The following is an 18,642-nucleotide window of genomic DNA, read 5'->3' on the forward strand; positions in this document are numbered from 1 at the left end:
TCGCACTACTCAACCACAGTGGTAAAACAACTTATTCGCACTACTCTACCACAGTGGTAAAACAACTTATTCACACTACTCAACCACAGTGGTAAAACAACTTATTAGCACTACTCAACCACAGTGGTAAAACAACTTATTCACACTACTCTACCACAGTGGTAAAACAACTTATTCACACTACTCAACCACAGTGGTAAAACAACTTATTCACACTACTCTACCACAGTGGTAAAACAACTTATTCACACTACTCAACCACAGTGGTAAAACAACTTATTCACACTACTCTACCACAGTGGTAAAACAACTTATTCACACTACTCTACCACAGTGGTAAAACAACTTATTCACACTACTCAACCACAGTGGTAAAACAACTTATTCGCACTACTCAACCACAGTGGTAAAACAACTTATTCGCACTACTCTACCACAGTGGTAAAACAACTTATTCACACTACTCAACCACAGTGGTAAAACAACTTATTCACACTACTCTACCACAGTGGTAAAACAACTTATTCACACTACTCAACCACAGTGGTAAAACAACTTATTCACACTACTCTACCACAGTGGTAAAACAACTTATTCACACTACTCTACCACAGTGGTAAAACAACTTATTCACACTACTCAACCACAGTGGTAAAACAACTTATTCACACTGTGGTACCTCAGTCACAGTCTGCGTCCTAATTGGTACCTTATTTCCTATATAGTGCCTAACTTCCCTATATATAGTGTCCAATGTATTCCCTTTATAGTGCCCAATAGGTAGTGCACTACACTAGGAAGGTAATAGGGTACCATTTGGGATGCAGTCACAGTCTCAGCAGAGAGCTCTGACACAATCTCAACTCCTGTTGAGTAAATCCCCATTCAATCCCCACAGCCCCAATGCCCTAAATGAGCACTTCCTCCTCAGCTGCCTGGCAACAATCCCTGGGCAACAGCAGCATCTGCGTCCTGTACAGAGGGGGTGGGGACAGGAGGAAGAGGAGGCTATTTGGGTCTATGGGTGCTAGGCTGGGCAGAGGATGGGCCGGGGGGCTTGTTGAAATATGGATGGCCATTCGCCAGACTACTTAACAACCAACTGCACACTGATTGAGCACTGTCATCATCATCATCATCATCACCACCATAGGCCCATCTCAACCAGCTGCCACCTTAACCTATTCCCATATACTCTAATATGTACTAATATGTTCTAACATATACTAATATGTAGGGATGTACAGCAAAAACACCACATGTTGCGCGAACATGGACTCAAATCAAGTGGTCTGGGTAGGGCATGGGCAGGGGAGCTTGTTTTGACATTAAGGACCAGACTGCCTTGATTTAGCATTGTCGTCATTGTGATCAACATCACCATCACCACCAACACAGGACCATCTCAGCCAGCTGCCCCCTGCATCTTAAGGCTCACCAGGGGGTATTCTGTGAGAAAAACAATGACTCACGGAATGCATCCCAAATGGCACCCAAAAGTAGTGCACTGTTTAGGGAATAGGATGCCATTTGTTATACAACCACATAGGATACAGCACAAACATGAACATGGACTCAAATGAATAGAGTGAATATGACCCTGAATCTACACTCATTATGTATACACTCTTAGAAAGAAAGGTGCTATCTACAACCTAAAATGGTTTTTCGGCTGTCCCCATTGGAGAACCCATTAAAGAACCCTTTTGGTTCCAGGTAGAATCCCATTGTGAAGAACCCTTTCCCCAGAGGGTTCTACATGGAACCTAAAATAAATCTCCATGGAACCAAAAAGTGTTATCCTATGGGGACAGCAGAAGAACCCTTTTGGAACCCTTTTTTCTAAGTGTATGTTTATACCTAAGTGCTGCTACCAGGTATATTGGAGGATGTATTCTGAGGAGAAAACCAATGAATGACGGAGGCAAAAACACAACATGTCGTGTGAGCATGGATTCAAATGATTTGAGCAAATATGATTCTTAACCTCAGTTTATATAATCTATTATGTACTATAATATACACTGAACAAAAATAGAAACAAAACATGTCGTGTGAGCATGGATTCAAATGATTTAGGCAAATATGATTCTTAACCTCAGTTTATATAATCTATTATGTACTAATATACACTGAACAAAAATAGAAACGCAACATGTCGTGTGAGCATGGATTCAAATGATTTGAGCAAATATGATTCTTAACCTCAGTTTATATAATCTATTATGTACTAATATACACTGAACAAAAATATAAACGCAACATGTAAAATGTTGGTCCCATTTTTCATGAGCTGACAAAAACAAATCCCAGAAATGTTCCATACGCACAAAAATATTATTTCTCTCAAATTGAGTGCACACATTTGTCTACAACCCTGATAGTAAACACATGTTGCGTTTATATTTTTATTCAGTATACTGTATGTATGGCAGAAACACCACATGTTTAGTGATCAAGGACTCAAATTAATTGAAGGAATAGAACCCTTAGCCTACGTTCATCTAGTGTAATATATGTACGTTTATACCTATTAGGTTTGCTGCTACCAGGTACATTGGAGGATGTATTCTAAGGAAAAAAACAACTCACTCATGAAGAGCAGAAACACCATGTTGTGCAATCATGGACTGAAATGAATTGAAGGAATATGGCCTTTAACCTATGTTCATAATAATATAACATATGCCACATAGCAGAAGCTTTTATCCAAAGCAACTCACAGTCATGTGTGCATTCTTTTTCCAATTGGGTGGCCCCGGTGGAATTGAACCAACGACCATTAGCATTGCAAGCGCCATTCTCGACCGACTGAACCACACTGCTTAACGCATATTGACACCACTTAGGTTTTCTGCTACATGGTCTGTTGAACTAGAAACGTGCGTCATACCACAGTGAGTAATAGCATTAGCTAAAATCATTTTCTTGGAAATGATTAATGGACTCCTGGACTCCATAGGACACACACACACACACATCTCGGAGTTAGGAGCAAAAGCATCCTACCTCACTACCTAAGTCAATCAAAGAGAGAAGGAACATAGAGAGTGTCTCACCACCACCCAGATTGATTATCTACAGGAGGCGGGGATTGAATGATTATCTATAATAGGGGGGCAGTTAAACAACGTAACACCCCAGGAGGGAATTTATGCAACAGACTTTTATATTGGGACATTGGTTCCTGCTGATTGTAGCCTAAGGTGCACTATTGTACTAATATTGTTTAGAGGTGAGAAGCTATACTGTAGCTGCTCTGATTATAGTTATCAGTGTCTCTGTCTGCTACTGGGTCAGAGACACAACAGGAAACAAACAATTAACACTGTCAGAACACATACATTAATATATGATTTTGTGCACACTTGCACACACACAGATGCATAAAAGTAACATTTTGCTTTTGATGACAGCCTCCGCTGCCCTGCCTCTTTATCGGAAGGGTCATGCAGTACACACAAATCAAATCAAATTGTATTGGTCACTTGTGCTGAATAGACCAGGTGCAGACCTGACAGTGAAATGCTCACTTACAAGCCCCTAACCAACAATGCAGACAAAAAAATACGGATAAGAATAAGAGGTAAAAGTAACAAGTAACAATAGCGAAACTATATACAGTGGGGTACCGTTATAGAGTCAATGTGCGGGGCATCGGTTATTTGAGGTAGTATGTACACGTAGGTAGAGTTATTAAAGTGACTATGCATAGATGACAACAGAGCGTAGCAGTGGTGTAAAGAGGGGGTGGGGGGGCCACTGCAAATTGTCTGGGTAACCATTTGACTAGATGTTCAGGAGTCTTTTGGCTTGGGGGTAGAAGCTGTTTAGAAACCTCTTGGACCTAGGCTTGGCGCTCCGGTACCACTTGCCATGCAGTAGCAGAGAGAACAGTCTATGACGAGAGTTGCTGGAGTCTTTGACAATTTGTAGGGCCTTCCTCTGACACCGCCTGGTAGAGAGGTCCTGGATGGCAGGAAACTTGGCCCCAGTGACGTACTGGGACGTTTGCACTACCCTCTGTAGTGTTTGCGGTCGGAGGCCGAGCGGTTGCCATACCAGGCAGTGATGCAACCAGTCAGGATGCTCTCGATGGTGCAGCTGTAGAACCTTTTGAGGATCTGAGGACCCATGACAAATCTTTTCAGTCTCCTGAGGGGGAATAGGTTTTGTCGTGCCCTCTTCACGACTGTTCTGGTGTGCTTGGACCATGTGAGTTTGTTTGTGATGTGGACACCAAGGAACTTGAAGCTCTCAACCTGCTCCCCTGCAGCCCCGTCGATGAGAATGGGCGCATGCTCGTTCCTCTTTTTCCTGTAGTCCACAATCATCTCCTTTGTCTTGATCACATTGAGGGAGAGGTTGTTGTCCTGGCACCACACGGTCGGATCTCTGACCTCCTACCACTGTTGTGTCATCGACAAATTTAATGATGGTGTTGGAGTAGTGCCTGGCCGTGCAGTCATAATTGAACAGGGGTTACAGGAGGGGGCTGAGCACATACTCCTGAGGGGCCCCTGTGTTGAGCATCAGCGTGGCGGATGTGTTGTTACCTACCCTTACCACCTGGGGGCGGCCCATCAGGAAGTCCAGGATCCAGTTGCAGAGGGAGGTGTTTAGTCCCAGGGTCCTTAGCTTATTTATGAGCTTTGAGGGCACTATGGTGTTGAAAGCTGAGCTGTAGTCACTGAATAGCATTCTCACATAGGTGTTCCTTTTGTCCAGGTGGGAAAGGGCAGTGTAGTGTGCAATGGAGATTGCATCATCTGTGGATCTGTTGGGGTGGTATGCAAACTGGAGTGGGTCTAGGGTTTCTGGGATAATGGTGTTGATGTGAGCCATGGCCAGCCTTTCAAAGCACTTCATGGCTACACACGTAAGTGCTACGGGTCGGAAATCGTTTAGGCCGGCTACCTTAGTGTTCTTGGGCACAGGGACAATGGTGGTCTGCTTAAAACATGTCAGTATTACAGACTCGGACAGCGAGTCTGGCCCTGCAGCCTTGTGAATGTTGACCTGTTTAAAGGTCTTACTCACATCGGCTGCAGAGAGCGTGATCACACAGTCTTCCGGAACAGCTGGTGCTCTCATGCATGTTTCAGTGTTATTTGCCTCGAAGCGAGAATAGAAGTAGTCTAGTTCATCTGGTAGGCTCGTGTCACTGGGCAGCTCTCTGCTGTGCTCCCCTTTGTAGTCTGTAGTGGTTTGCAAGCCCTGCCACACCCAAAAGAGCGTCAAAGCCGGTGTAGTACAATTAGATTCGGTTTGGGTATGTACTTATGGTCACTGTGGGGATGACGTCATCGATGCACTTATTGATGAAGCCAATGACTGATGTAGTGTACTCCTCAATGCCATCGGAGGAATCCCAGAATATATTCCAATCTGTGCCAGCAAAACAGTCCAGTAGCTTAGCATCTGCTTCCTCTTACCACTTTTTTATTGATCTAGTCACTGGTGATTCATGCTTTAATTTTTTATTGTAAACAGGAATCAGGATGATAGAATTAGGGTCAGCTTTGCCAAATGGAGGGCAAGGGAGAGCTTTGTATGTGTTTTCTTGTTTGCTTATGGCGGAATACAGCTCATTCAATGATGTCTTAGTGCCATCCACTGACTGTGGTGGTATGTAAATCGCTACAAAGAATACAGATGAAAACTCTCTCGGTAGGTAGTGTGGTCTACAGCTTATCATGAGATACTCTACCTCAGGCGAGCAATAGCGCGAGACTTCCTTAGATATCGTGCACCAGCTGTTGTTTACAAAAATACATAGACTGCCACCCCTTCTCTTACCAGAAGCAGCTGTTCTATCCTGCCGGTACATCGTGTAACCAGCCTGCTGTGTCTGTTGATGTTGTCATCGTTCAGCCATGACTCCGTGAAGCATAAGATGTTACAGTTTTTAATGTCCCATTGGTAGTTTAATCTTCCGCGTAACTCAGCGATTTTATTGTCCAACGATTGTATGTTTGCTAGCAGAATGGAGGGAAGTGGGGGTTTATTCAAATTTTCAGAAGGCAGCCTGATCTTCGGCCCCTCTTTCCCTTCACGCAGATCACGGGGATCAGGGCTTGTTCCCGTGGAAGCAGTGTATCCTTCGCATTGGGCTCGTCAGAGTCGTGAAAGGAAAAAGAGGATTCTGCTAGTCCATGGTGAGTAATCGCAGTCCTGATGTCTAGATGTTATTTTCGGTCATAAAAGACAGTAGTGGCAGCATTATGTACAAAATAAGTAACAACGTAAATAAACAAACAAAAAACACAATCGGCTGGGGGCACGTAAACGTCTCTGGCGCCATCTTACAACCCCCTCCATCTTAAGATATAACTAAGTCCATAATTCAAATTAATCTATAATAATAGTTAGAAAACTAACTGACTATCAATCTGTCACAATTGTGTTTCATCATGGTATTTCAGTTGATGATTCCCAAACAAAGCATCCACAAAGAGGTATTTTGATGCTGCACTGCTCTCAATTTCATGGGTTAATAGCTGACTCTGTAAATGTAATAGATTGTGCCGCTGTCCCAAATGGCACCCTATTCCCTACAAAGTGCCTATGGGTCCAGGTCAAAAGTAGTGCACTATATAGGAAATAGGGTGCCATTTGTAAAGCAGACCGTGAGATAGAGGCCTCTGTTGTCAAACAGAAAGCTTACCAGGAATGAACAGGGTCATGGTAGCTTTCTGGTAGCTGCTGCTGCAGTGCAGTCAAACTGTCTTTGTGAAATGTAGCTATTTGATGGGTTTGATGTGAACATGTGAAAACATTGTCATGCAAAAGATGGCAGAGCTCTCTCTCTGTCTCTCTGTTTCCCTTCTCTCTGCATACGCATGCCTGCATTTCTCAGTTTAAACTATTATTTTTAGTTCTTCAAACTATTACACCAAGGTTATATCAGTTCCATTGACCAACCTCCCTCTAAATGACGGGACAGAGAGAGAAAGAGTGGGAGCGTAAGAGAGAGAGGTGAGAGAGTGGGAGAGAGCGAAAGAGAGGGGGAGGGTGAGAGCGAGAGAGAAAGGTGAGAAAGAGAGAAAGGGAGAGAGAGAGAGAGAGAGAGAGAGAGAGAGAGAGAGAGAGAGAGAGAGAGAGAGAGAGAGAGAGAGAGAGAGAGAGAGAGAGAGAGAGAGAGAGAGAGAGAGAGAGAGAGAGAGAGAGAGAGAGAGAGTGGGAGAGAGATAGGTAGAGAGAAAGAGGGGGGAAGAGAAAGAGATGGAGGTAGAGAGGGAGAGAGAGAGAAAGGGGAGAAGAGAGAGTGAAAGAGAGAGAGAGGAAGAGATAAAAAAGGGGAAGAGGAACAGAATGAGAGAAAGGGAGAGAGAGAGGTAGGGCCGTGGTTCGCCTCTTTTAATGCTGAAATGAGCGTATCGAGGACAGGCACTGAGGGAGAAGGGTAGAGCAGGAGGAAGAGGAGGAGGAAGAGCAGGCTATTTCAGAATAGGATGACGCCTTTCACAACCTAAAAAGCGAGTCAAGTTTAGAAAAGAGCGGAGACCATTTAGGTCTGTGATGTCTGCTACTGACATCACACTGACCTTGACCAGGGTCACATAAGGTAAAATGAGGGAGGGAGAAGAGGGGGTGAGGGAAGAAGGGAAGAAGGGGAGGAAGAGAGTGGGGGGGTGGTTAGAAGGGGAGAGTGGAGGGGGGAAGAGGGGTGCAGGGTAGGAAGAGAAAAGGGGGATGTAAAGGAATATCCCCTCCCCAATCTTTCAGATAAGGGGCTGACCAAACCGTAAATCTCCAGCCCTCAGCCCCTGCCCTGTCACACACACCCAGCTGTCTCAGCAGATGGCCCAAAAGGGGTCTAACCCCCCAATACACACACACACCTACTCCATGAAGCTCCAAATACTCATCAGTACGTAATAGGCATCAGTGTTTGGCTCGGAGCAGAGGGAAACAGACTGGTACCACAATCGCTCCATTGACTCACTCTCTCACTCTCCCTCCCAGACCAAACCAGACTACATGTGAGAACAAGCCTGACTGGGGCATGACTACTGTGGTCTTGGGACTGACTTCCTGGGAAAAAAAGAGTGATGAAAAAGAGAGAGGAAAAAGAAGGTGTGTGTATTGTCATCTGCCATTCTCCTCCTCCCCCTCGTTCATGCTTACACACACTCACCCCCTCACACACACTTCTGTGGTCGGCAACCCCCCAATCCCACTATCCCCCAACCCCCCGAATCTAAGTCTCCAAGTCTCTCTTTTGATGAGAGCCTGTAGGGGTCACGACCCCCAGATGGCAGCACAAAGGCACATGGGGGCCACGCAGGCAGACAGGCCGGCACAGTGATTAGCCTTTCTCAATGGCCGCCACTAACTATCTGACGCCAGCCGCTCGAACAGCAGCCAAAGACACACAGCTGCTGCAGGAACCCCTCTGACACAGACTGACTGACTGACTCCCCCAACACAAACACAGACCAAAACACACACACACACCAGACCCAGACCTAAAGTCCAGGATAATGCTCTGTCATTAAAACATACACGCTGTCCCACATGCAGACACGCACACACGCTCCAAAAAATACCCCAAAACACAGCCTGGTACGGTTGACACCCGGCTGCCTGTGGTCCTATAAGCCTCTTCCTAGGGGGTCTAGTCTATCTATCTGTCCTGTGAGAAAATGCCTGGACACAAGACATACCACCACTACATTAATTTTATGGCAGTCTGCTGCACAGACAAGACTGGTCCTGTATCCCGCACAGACCTGTGCCACATCTACACTATATGTGATGTAATATCCTGTATCCCACACAGACCTGTGCCACATCTACACTATATGTGATGCAATATCCTGTATACCCCACAGACCGGTGCCATATCTACACTATATGTGACGTAATAGACATACGATTGACATGAGGGAGAAAGCATGTCCTACAGCACATGAGGAATTTGTTCTTCCTCATTATATTTGGACAGTGTGAATGTCAATTCAGAGGTTTGAACTGAAAAGTTTGTAGTACAATTAAAATAAGTGGGAGTATGGTCTTTGGTGTTTTTAAGTAAGTCAGTATGACTGGATTTGGGGATTAAGATTTAGGAAACCAATCAATTTAGGATGGGTGATGTTAGCTACAGCCTGCAGGAGGCTTAGTGGTGAGACACATAACAGACAGGCTGACTCTGGCCTGCACTGCAAAAAATAAAGAATAAAGATAAAGTAAAAATAACTTGATTTCCCTACCCAGAAAATTGCATTTACTTGTTTTGAGTTACCCAGAAAATGCATCAAGATATGGCCTTGAATTAAGCCTTTTTTTAGGTTAAAATAAGCAAAATGGTCTGCCAGTCCAGAAAGATAATTTAGCTTGGTAAGACATCTTATTACGTGTGAACACTGCCTGGTTGGCTGCCTGGGATTTTCAAATCAGTCTGACGATGACTGAATCACATCTAAATATGACATTGATGAATGTCGTGAATCTGAATCAAATAGATTACCGGTCAAAAATGACTCATTCAAGCGACTTTCTTATTAATTTAATTTTTTTCTACATTGTAGAATAATATTGAAGGCATCAAAACAATGATATATGGAATCATGTAGTAAGCAAAAAAGTGTAAAACAAATATTTGAGATTCTTCAAAGTAGCCAACCTTTGCCTTGACAGCTTTATGTATTATTTCTTAAATTGTTCGCCCAGAATATATTAAGTGTTATTACATACCGCCGGGAAGAACTATTGTATATCAGAGCGACGTCAACTTACCAGCACAACGACCAGGAATTCGACTTTCCCGAAGCGGATCCTTTGTTCGAACCACCCAAGGCATTCAAACTGTTTCCAGAGGCTGACCAAAAACAATGTCGCCGCAGGAGAGGTAGACGGAGCGGCCTTCTGGTCAGACTTTTGAGCATGGCGCTGACAGAGATGACAGAGATGGTCGCCTTGCTTCGAGTTCTTAGGAAACTATGCAGTACTTTGTTTTTTATGTATTATTTCTTACATTGTTAACCCAGGAAATCTTAAGTCTAATTACATACAGCCGGAAAGAACTATTGGTTATAAGAGCAAAGTCAACTTACCAACATTACGACCAGGAACACGACTTTCCCGAAGCGGATCCTCTGTTCAGACCACCACCCAGGACAATGGATCTAATTCCAGTAGTCGACCCAAAACAACGCAGAAGGGGCAGACGAAGAGGCCACCTGGCCAGGCTCCGTTGATGTGCCCATCACCCACCACTGCCGAGTATACTACTAGCCAATGTCCAGTTTCTTGACAACAAGGTAGACAAAATTCGAGCAAGGGTTGTCTTCCAGAGAGACATCAGAGATTGTAACATTCTCTGTTTCACAGAAACATGGCTCACTCAGGATATGTTGTCGGAATCGGTTCAGCCACCGGACTTCTCCATGCATCACACAGACAGAGATAAACATCTCTCTGGGAAAAGAAAGGGCATGGGTGTATGCTTTATGATTAATGACTCATGGTGTAATCATAACAACATACATTAACTCAAGTCCTTCTTCTTACCCGATCTAGAATTCCTTACAATCAAGTGCCAGCCATTTTACCAACCAAGAGAATTCTCATCAGTTATAGTCACAGCTGTGTACATTATCCCTCAAGCAGATACCAAGATGGCCATCAAGAAACTTCACTGGACTATATGTGTAACGGGATTCGTCCTCCTCTGACGAGGAGTATGAAAGATTGGACCAATACGCAGCGTGGTAAGTGTTCATGATATTTAATAGAACAGAAGACTTAAATACAAAAACAACAAGAGAACGAAAAATGAAACCGAAACAGTCCTGTAAGGTGCAGAAAACACTAAACAGAAAATAATCACCCACAAAACACAGGTGGGAAATACTACCTCAGTATGATTCTCAATCAGAGACAACGAACGACACCTGCCTCTGATTGAGAACCATACTAGGCCAAACACGTAGAAAATATAACATAGAAAAAAGAACATAGACAACCCACCCCAACTCACGCCCTGACCAACCTAACACAAAGACAAAACAAAAAAACTAAGGTCAGAACATGACAATATGCAAATTGGAAACCATACATCCTGAGGATGCATTTATTGTAGCTAGGGATTTTAACAAAGCAAATTTGAGAAGAAGTCAACCTAAATTCTACCAGCATATTGATTGTGCTCAGCGCATGCACAATATCCTCGACCACTGCTACTCTGACTTCCGCGAAGGATACAAAGCCCTCCCCTGCCCTCCATTCGACAAATCCAACCACGACTCCATTTTGCTTCTCCCCTCCTGTAGGCAGAAACTCAAACAGGATGTACCCGTGACTAGGACCATTCAATGCTGGTCTGACCAATCGGAATCCACGCTTCAAGATTGTTTTGATCACGCGTACTGGGACATGTTCCGGGTAGCCTCAGAGAATAAAATAGATTTATACACTGATTTATTCAGTGAGTGAGTTTATAAGGAAGTGCAAAGGAGATGTTGTTCCCACTGTGACTATTAAAACCTACCCTAACCAGAAACAGTGGATAGATGGCGGCATTCGCGCAAAACTGAAAGCGCAAACCACCAAATTTAATCATGGAAAGATAACTACAAATATGGACGAATACAGACAGTGTAGTTATTTCCTCCGTAATTCAATGGCTCAGACACGAGACGTATGTGGCAGGGTCTAGAGGCAATCACAGACTACAAAAAGAAAACCAGCCACGTCACTGACACTGACGTGTTGCTTCCAGACAAACTAAACACCTTCTTTGTTCGCTTAGAGGATAATACAGTGCCACTAACTGCGGCCCTCCTCTCTCCTTCTCCGTGGCCAACATGAGTAAGACATTTAAACGTGTTAACCCTCGCAATGCTGCTGGCCCAGACGGCATCTCTAGCCGCGTCCTCAGAGCATGCGCAGACCAGCTGGCTGGTGTGTTTACGGACATATTCAATCTCTCCCTATCCCAGTCTGCTGTTCCCACATGCTTCAATATGTCCACCATTGTGCCTGTACCCAAGAAAGCAAAAGTAACAGAACTGAAGGACTATCACCAAGTAGCACTCACTTCTGTCATCATGAAGTGCATTGAGAGACTAGTCACCTCCACCTTACCTGTCATCGTAGACTCACTGCAATTTGCATACCGCCTCAATAGGTCCACAGACAATGCAATCGCCAGCACACTGCACACTGCCCTATCCCATATGGACAAGAGGAAAACCTATGTAAGAATGCTGTTAATTAACTACAGCTCACCATTCAACACCATAGTACCCTCCAAACTCATCATCAAGCTTGAGGCCCTGGGTCTCAACCCCACCCTGTGCGATTGGGTCCTAGACTTCATGACGGGCAGCCCCCAGGTGGTGAAGGTTGGAAACAACATCTCCACTTAGCTGATCCTCAACACTGGGGCCACAGAAGGGTTCGTGCTCAGCCCCCTCCTGTGCTCCCTGTTCACCCATGACAGCATGGCCATGCACGCCTCCAACTTGATCATCAAGTTTGCAGACGGCACAACAGTAGTAGGCTTGATCACCAACAACGACGAGACAGCCTATAGGGAGAAGGTGATGGAACTTGGAGTGTGCTGTCAGGAAAACAACCTCTCACTCAACCAAACAAAGAAGATGATCGTGGACTTCAGTAAACAGCAGAGGAAGCACCCCTCTATTCACATCAATGGGACAGCAGTGGAGAAGGTGGAAAGTTTCAAGTTCCTCTGCGTACACATCACGAACAAACTGAAATGGTCCACCCACACAGACAGTGTGGTGAAGAAGGCGCCACGGTGCTTCTTCAATATCAGGAGGCTGAAGAAATGTGGCTTGTCATCTAAAACCCTGACATGTTTTTATGTTTTATGTTGGTGTGGTCCTTCTGTAGCTCAGTTGGTAGAGCATGGCGCTTGTAACGCCAGGGTAGTGGGTTCGATCCCCGGGACCACCCATACATAGAATGTATGCACACATAACTGTAAGTCGCTTTGGATAAAAGCGTCTGCTAAATGGCATATATTATTATTATATTATTTTTACAGATGCACAATTGAGAGCATCCTGTCGGGCTGTATCACCGCCTGGTACGGCAACTGCATCGCCCACAACCACAGGGCTCTCCAGAGGGTGGCGCAGTCTGCTCAACGCATCACTGGGGGCAAACTACCTGCCCTCCAGGACACCTACACCACCCGATGCCACAGGAAGGCCAAAAAGATCACAAAGGACAACAACCACCAGCACCACTGCCTGTCCACCCCGCTACCATCCAGAAGACAAGGTCAATACCGGTGCAGCAAAGCTGGGACAGAGAGACTGAAAAATAGCTTCTATCTCATGGCCATCAGACTGTTAAACAGCCATCACTAACACAGAGAGGCTGCTGCCTACATAGAGACTTGAAGTCATTGGCCAAAAGGATCACTCGTCACTTTATTAATGCCACTTTAATAATGATGTTTACATATCTTGCACTACTCATCCCAGATGTATATACTGTATTTTATACCATCTATAAGATCTCGTCTATGCCGGTCGGTCATGGCCCATCCATATATTTATATGTACATATTCTAATTCCATCCCTTAACTTAGATTTGTGTGTATTAGGTAGTTGTTGTGGAATTGTAATATTACTTGTTGAATATTGCTGGAGTGCAAAGTATTTTTTAAATTATAAAATAAAAAATAAAAATGTACCCCTTGTTTCATGGTATCCAATTGGTAGTTACAGTTTTGTCTCATCGCTGCAACTCCCGTACGAACTCGGGAGAGGCGAAAGTTGAGACCCATTCGTCCTCCGAAACAAAACCCATCTAAGCAGCAATGCTTCTTGTCACAATGCCCGCTGAACCCGGAAGCCAGTCACACCAATGTGTCGGAGGAAACAACGTGCACCTGGCCCGCCACAGGAGTTGCTAGAGCACGATAGGACAAGAACATCCCTGCCGGCCAAACCCTCCCCCGGCTGGCTGCAACAGAGCCTAGACCCGAACCAGGATCTAGTGGCACAGGTAGCACTGCGATGCAGTGCCTTAGAACACTGCGCCACTCGAGAGGCCCGTTAAAAGTTATTTCCTTCTTGATGTGTTTGAGCCAATCAGTTGTGTTGTAACAAGGTAGGGGTGGTATACAGAAGACAGCACTATTTAGTAAAATACCAATACCATGTTATGGAAAAAAACAGCTCAAATAAGAAAGAGGAATTACACTCCATCATTACTTTAAGATATGGTCAGTCAATCCAGAAAAATAGCGCATTCGCAAAAACCATCAAGCGCTATGATGAAACTGGCTCTCATCAGGACCACCACAGGAAGGAAGACCCAAAGTTACCTCTTCTGAAAAGGATAAGTTAATTAGAGTTACCAGCTTCAGAAATTGCAGCCAAAATAAATGCTTCACAGAGTTCAAGTAACAGACACATCTCAACATAGGAGTTCAGAGGAGACTGCGTGAATCAGGCCTTCATGGTCGAATTGCTGCAAATACTATAGTACACCAATAGGAAGAAGAGACTTGCTTGGGCCAAGAAACACAAGCAATGTACATTAGACCAGTGGAAATCTGTCCTTTGGTCTGAAGAGTCCAAATTCAAGATTTTTGTGAGACGCAGAGTAGGTGAATGGATGATCTCTGCATGTGTGGTTCCCACCGTGAAGAATGGAGGAGGAGGTGTGATGGTGTGGGGGTGCTTTGTTGGTGACACTGTTGGCGATTTATTTAGATTTCAAGGAACACTTAATCAGCATTGCTACCACAGTATTCTGCAGTGATACGTCATCCCATCTGGTTTGCGCTTAGTGGGGCTATCATTTGATTTTCAACAGGACAATGACCCAACACATCTCCAGGCTGTGTAAGGGCTCTTTGACCAAGAAGAAGAGTGATGGAGGGCTGCATCAGATGACATGGCCTCCACAATCACCTGACCTCAACCCAATTGAGATGGTTTGGGATGAGTTGGACCGCAGAGTGAAGGAAAAGCAGCCAACAAGTGCTCAGCATATGTGGGAACTCCTTCAAGACTGTTGGAAAAGCATTCCAGGTGAAGCCGGTTGAGAGAATATCAAGAGTGTGCAAAGTTGTCGTCAAGGTAAAGGTTGGCTACTTTAAAGAATCTAAAATCTAAAATCTATTTTGATTTGCTTCACAATTTTTTTATTACTACATGAAATCCATATGTGTTATTTCATAGTTTGATGTCTTCACTATTATTCTACATTGTAGAAAATAGTAAAAATACAGAAAAACCCTTGAATGAGCAGGTGTGTCCAAACTTTTGACTGGTACTGTAACTTTAACAGAGATAAATACCATAAGGGTTGCAGGTAGCCTAGCGGTTAGAGAGGTGAGCCAGTAACCTTGCCAGTTCGAATCCTGGGAAACATCTGGGAGAAGTGACCTGTACAGCTCGGCTCGGCTCAGTAGTGTGAAATGCCCTTGAAAAGTAGTCTAAATCCAATCCCAGTCTTTACCCAACGCAATACCTGTGTAGCATAGTTAAACCAGCCTGAATGCTGCACTCACCATTGTTCAGGCTGGTTTGACCACGCTAACAGGTCGTCACTGACTACAGTTCATGCTTAACCAGGCCAGCTCAGTAAAATTTGGTTTGGCTTGTTTCAACTCGGCTCCCCTCTGTAGTCTAAACCCAATCCCAGTCTCAACCCAACACCCCCTGACAGTGGCCACTGACCGTGTGAAGTGGTCAATGAGCGTTCCCAGCAGCTCCCCGATGCGGTCCTGGTTGGGGCACAGCTCTCCTCTCTGGATGTAGAGAAGGACATCATCCTGGGAGGAGGTGTGTAGCGCCACCATCTGGTCAACGCCTGCAGTGATGCTCAGGCCTGTCATCTGGGGGATAGACAGACACTGAGGGGTTAGATACACCCAGACACAAACACACACATACGCATGCACGCAGGCTCACACACAGACTCACATGCACACATACACAGGCTCACACATTCATAGTTCCTCCTAAAACAAAACACAGGTTACTCTCTCTATCCATCATGCGTGTGTGTGTGTGTGTGTGTGTGTGTGTGTGTGTGTGTGTGTGTGTGTGTGTGTGTGTGTGTGTGTGTGTGTGTGTGTGTGTGTGTGTGTGTGTGTGTGTGTGTGTGTGTGTGTGTGTGTGTGTGTGTGTGTGTGTGTGTGTGTGTGTGTGTATGCGTGCGCGTGTAGTGCACTTTTAGGGAATAGGGTGCCATTTTGGATGCAAACATAGTCATAGTAGAGAACAGTGTTGAGGTATTACTATTTTGTTGGGCATCATGCTAAATGGGGCAGACATACTACCTGTCACACAGAGCAGTAGAAAGAGATTCTATGTTGAATCGTGTCTTCCACTTCCTCTTACAAAGGAAAAGGGATCCTTGGGACGGCCCAGCTCTGATGTCACCCCATTGAAGTTGACATTTAAAATGGTTAAGTAAGGGTTAAAGATAGGGTTAGGCTTCGGTAAGGGTTATGGTTAAGGTTAGGGTTAGGGTCCCAAGGATACCAGATAGCACGAACCCTTTTACAATGCGTGAGCTCTAGTACGTTGCCATGGGGAACTACACTGTAATGTCGTGAGTCAGACAGTTAGTTGTGAGCTACTCGCACCATAAACACAACTTTGTGTCCTGTCATTCATACATTCTAAATAAAACTTAGTTGAAAGTGATTTATAGTACTAAGCCATACTCTCCATTGTCATCCTAGTAGTGAGGGGGTAGTGATATTGCTTTGGATAACTTTACAGCGCTACTGTTTCTCCCCCATGGCATGGTTGTTTTCTATCCTAACTGGTGTCCAGCTATGTTGTACCTCTTTAAGTAATACTGTGTATTTAACTGCCTGATCTGTTACCTAAACCTACAGTCTGTTCTTTAACACGCACAGCCTCTAGGCCAAAACACACTGTGTACACGTACAGACACATTGTGCGTATTGTGAGTAGTGTGGTGCTCTATTGTACAGTACCTAACTGACTGTCACTGAGGCAGAGACTGTCCCAGTCACACACGTCATGTCCCACATGGAGCTCTCTCTCTCTTTATTTGTTTCTCTCTCCCTGTCACCCTATTTCTCATTCTCTCCCTCTCCCTTTCTCTTTCTCTTTGTCTTTCACAGTCACTTTTTTCTCTCCCTTGGTCTCGGTCTCAGTCTCCCTCTCTCGCTCTCTCTTTCTCTCTCCCTCTCTCTCCCCCTCTCCCTCCCTCTCTATTCCAGGCTCCTCCTTGTCCTTGTGAGCACGCGCCCCAGAGAGATCCCTGATCCAATTTCTCAGATCAGCTCCTGAAATGAGACGGGCCCGCCCCACACTGCAGTGCCGCATTTTGTGACCGAAGACACACACTCACACATACACACAGAAAACACACACACAACGTCCCTCCTTTGTGCAGCACTGTACCGCTCCTCAGCCTTTCTCCCATCTGTCCCCCTCTCCCTCCTTCTCTCTCTCCCTTCCTACTTCGCTCCCTCCCTCCCTCCCTCTCTCATCTGACCTGGGTCACTTTAACTCACATATACAGACAGAGGGCACAGCCATTGTTCATCCCTGCATCCTAAATGGCACACCGTGTATGGAATAGGGTGCCATTTGGGACGTCCCTCATGTTATAAAGTAATACCAAGGCAATGAAAAATGAGAGGGTGTAAAGTGGGAACTCAAGGGAAGGACTAGAGAGTGTATGTTTATTGACACATTGGAAAGTTTACAGAGGTAGGAAATTAATTTGAGCCAGTTTGCTACAGCAGGAAAATAATCCTACAGCAACAGGAAATGTGGATTATAATTAATTGGCATTTGTTGTAGGGGTTGATACATTTTTTCCTGCTGTGCAGAACAATTATCATCAACAAAAGAGTGATCAAATGAAGTATACATGTGGTTGTATGACTAAGGTGTGTGTGTGTGTGTGTGTGTGTGTGTGTGTGTGTGTGTGTGTGTGTGTGTGTGTGTGTGTGTGTGTGTGTGTGTGTGTGTGTGTGTGTGTGTGTGTGTGTGTGTGTGTGTAGAGTTCTTCTGAGCCAGTACTCACACTCTCTAGAGGCAGTCTTTTCAACACCTTGAACTGTTTTTTGGGGTCCAGTTTGTAGATATGTTTTTCCGTAATAAACAAGGCTCGGTCTGTGCTTTTATTGAACCGATTCACCTGAAAGAGAGGAAGAGATAGAAAGAAAGAGAGAGAGACATACAGATATAGACAGAGAGAGAGAGATAAAGAGAGAAAGAGAGCGAGAGGGGGAGCAAGATAGAGAGGGTGAGGTAGAACAAGGGAACAAGAGGAGATATCAAACACATTTATCTACATTTCTGTTTTCTATGTTCTATTCTGTTCTACATTTTCAGAATATATCAGGAGATTAAACCTGACAAAATCCAGGACAGATATGTCAGGACAAAAAGGTCTGTTGAAGTTGATGAGTTTATAGTTGATATAATTTCATGCATTCCCTACACATCTATCCAACAAGGATGGTAATTAAAATAGTTATAATAACTAGGTGGATGTGGGGTCCTGTCTTCTGAAAAACAGTTTATCTCATAGCCTGGTAAGGAGGTCAAGTGGTCAGTACCCACTACAGCTGTGGTATGTGCAGTGGATATGTACTGGCAGGTTTACTATATTGTACTGTGTCTGGAACTGAGCCTATATCTAAAGTTAAA

The 18,642-nt window shown here is 44.6% G+C and overlaps 1 protein-coding gene across 1 annotated transcript in view; it reads right to left on the minus strand.

Moving 5' to 3' along the window:
- The window catches only part of LOC118397655 (unconventional myosin-Ig-like), a 59,601-nt gene that overhangs the window by 11,730 nt on the left and 29,229 nt on the right, over nt 1–18,642 (minus strand). The window contains exons 20-21 of the mRNA XM_052470074.1: nt 18,014–18,127; nt 15,676–15,833 (exon numbers count right to left, since the gene is read on the minus strand). Coding sequence (XP_052326034.1) covers nt 15,676–15,833; nt 18,014–18,127 — 272 coding nt within the window. The remainder of the gene's footprint in view (nt 1–15,675; nt 15,834–18,013; nt 18,128–18,642) is intronic.

The sequence above is a fragment of the Oncorhynchus keta genome, chromosome 19 (assembly GCF_023373465.1).
Source record: "Oncorhynchus keta strain PuntledgeMale-10-30-2019 chromosome 19, Oket_V2, whole genome shotgun sequence".
Taxonomy (NCBI): Eukaryota; Metazoa; Chordata; class Actinopteri; order Salmoniformes; family Salmonidae; genus Oncorhynchus; species Oncorhynchus keta.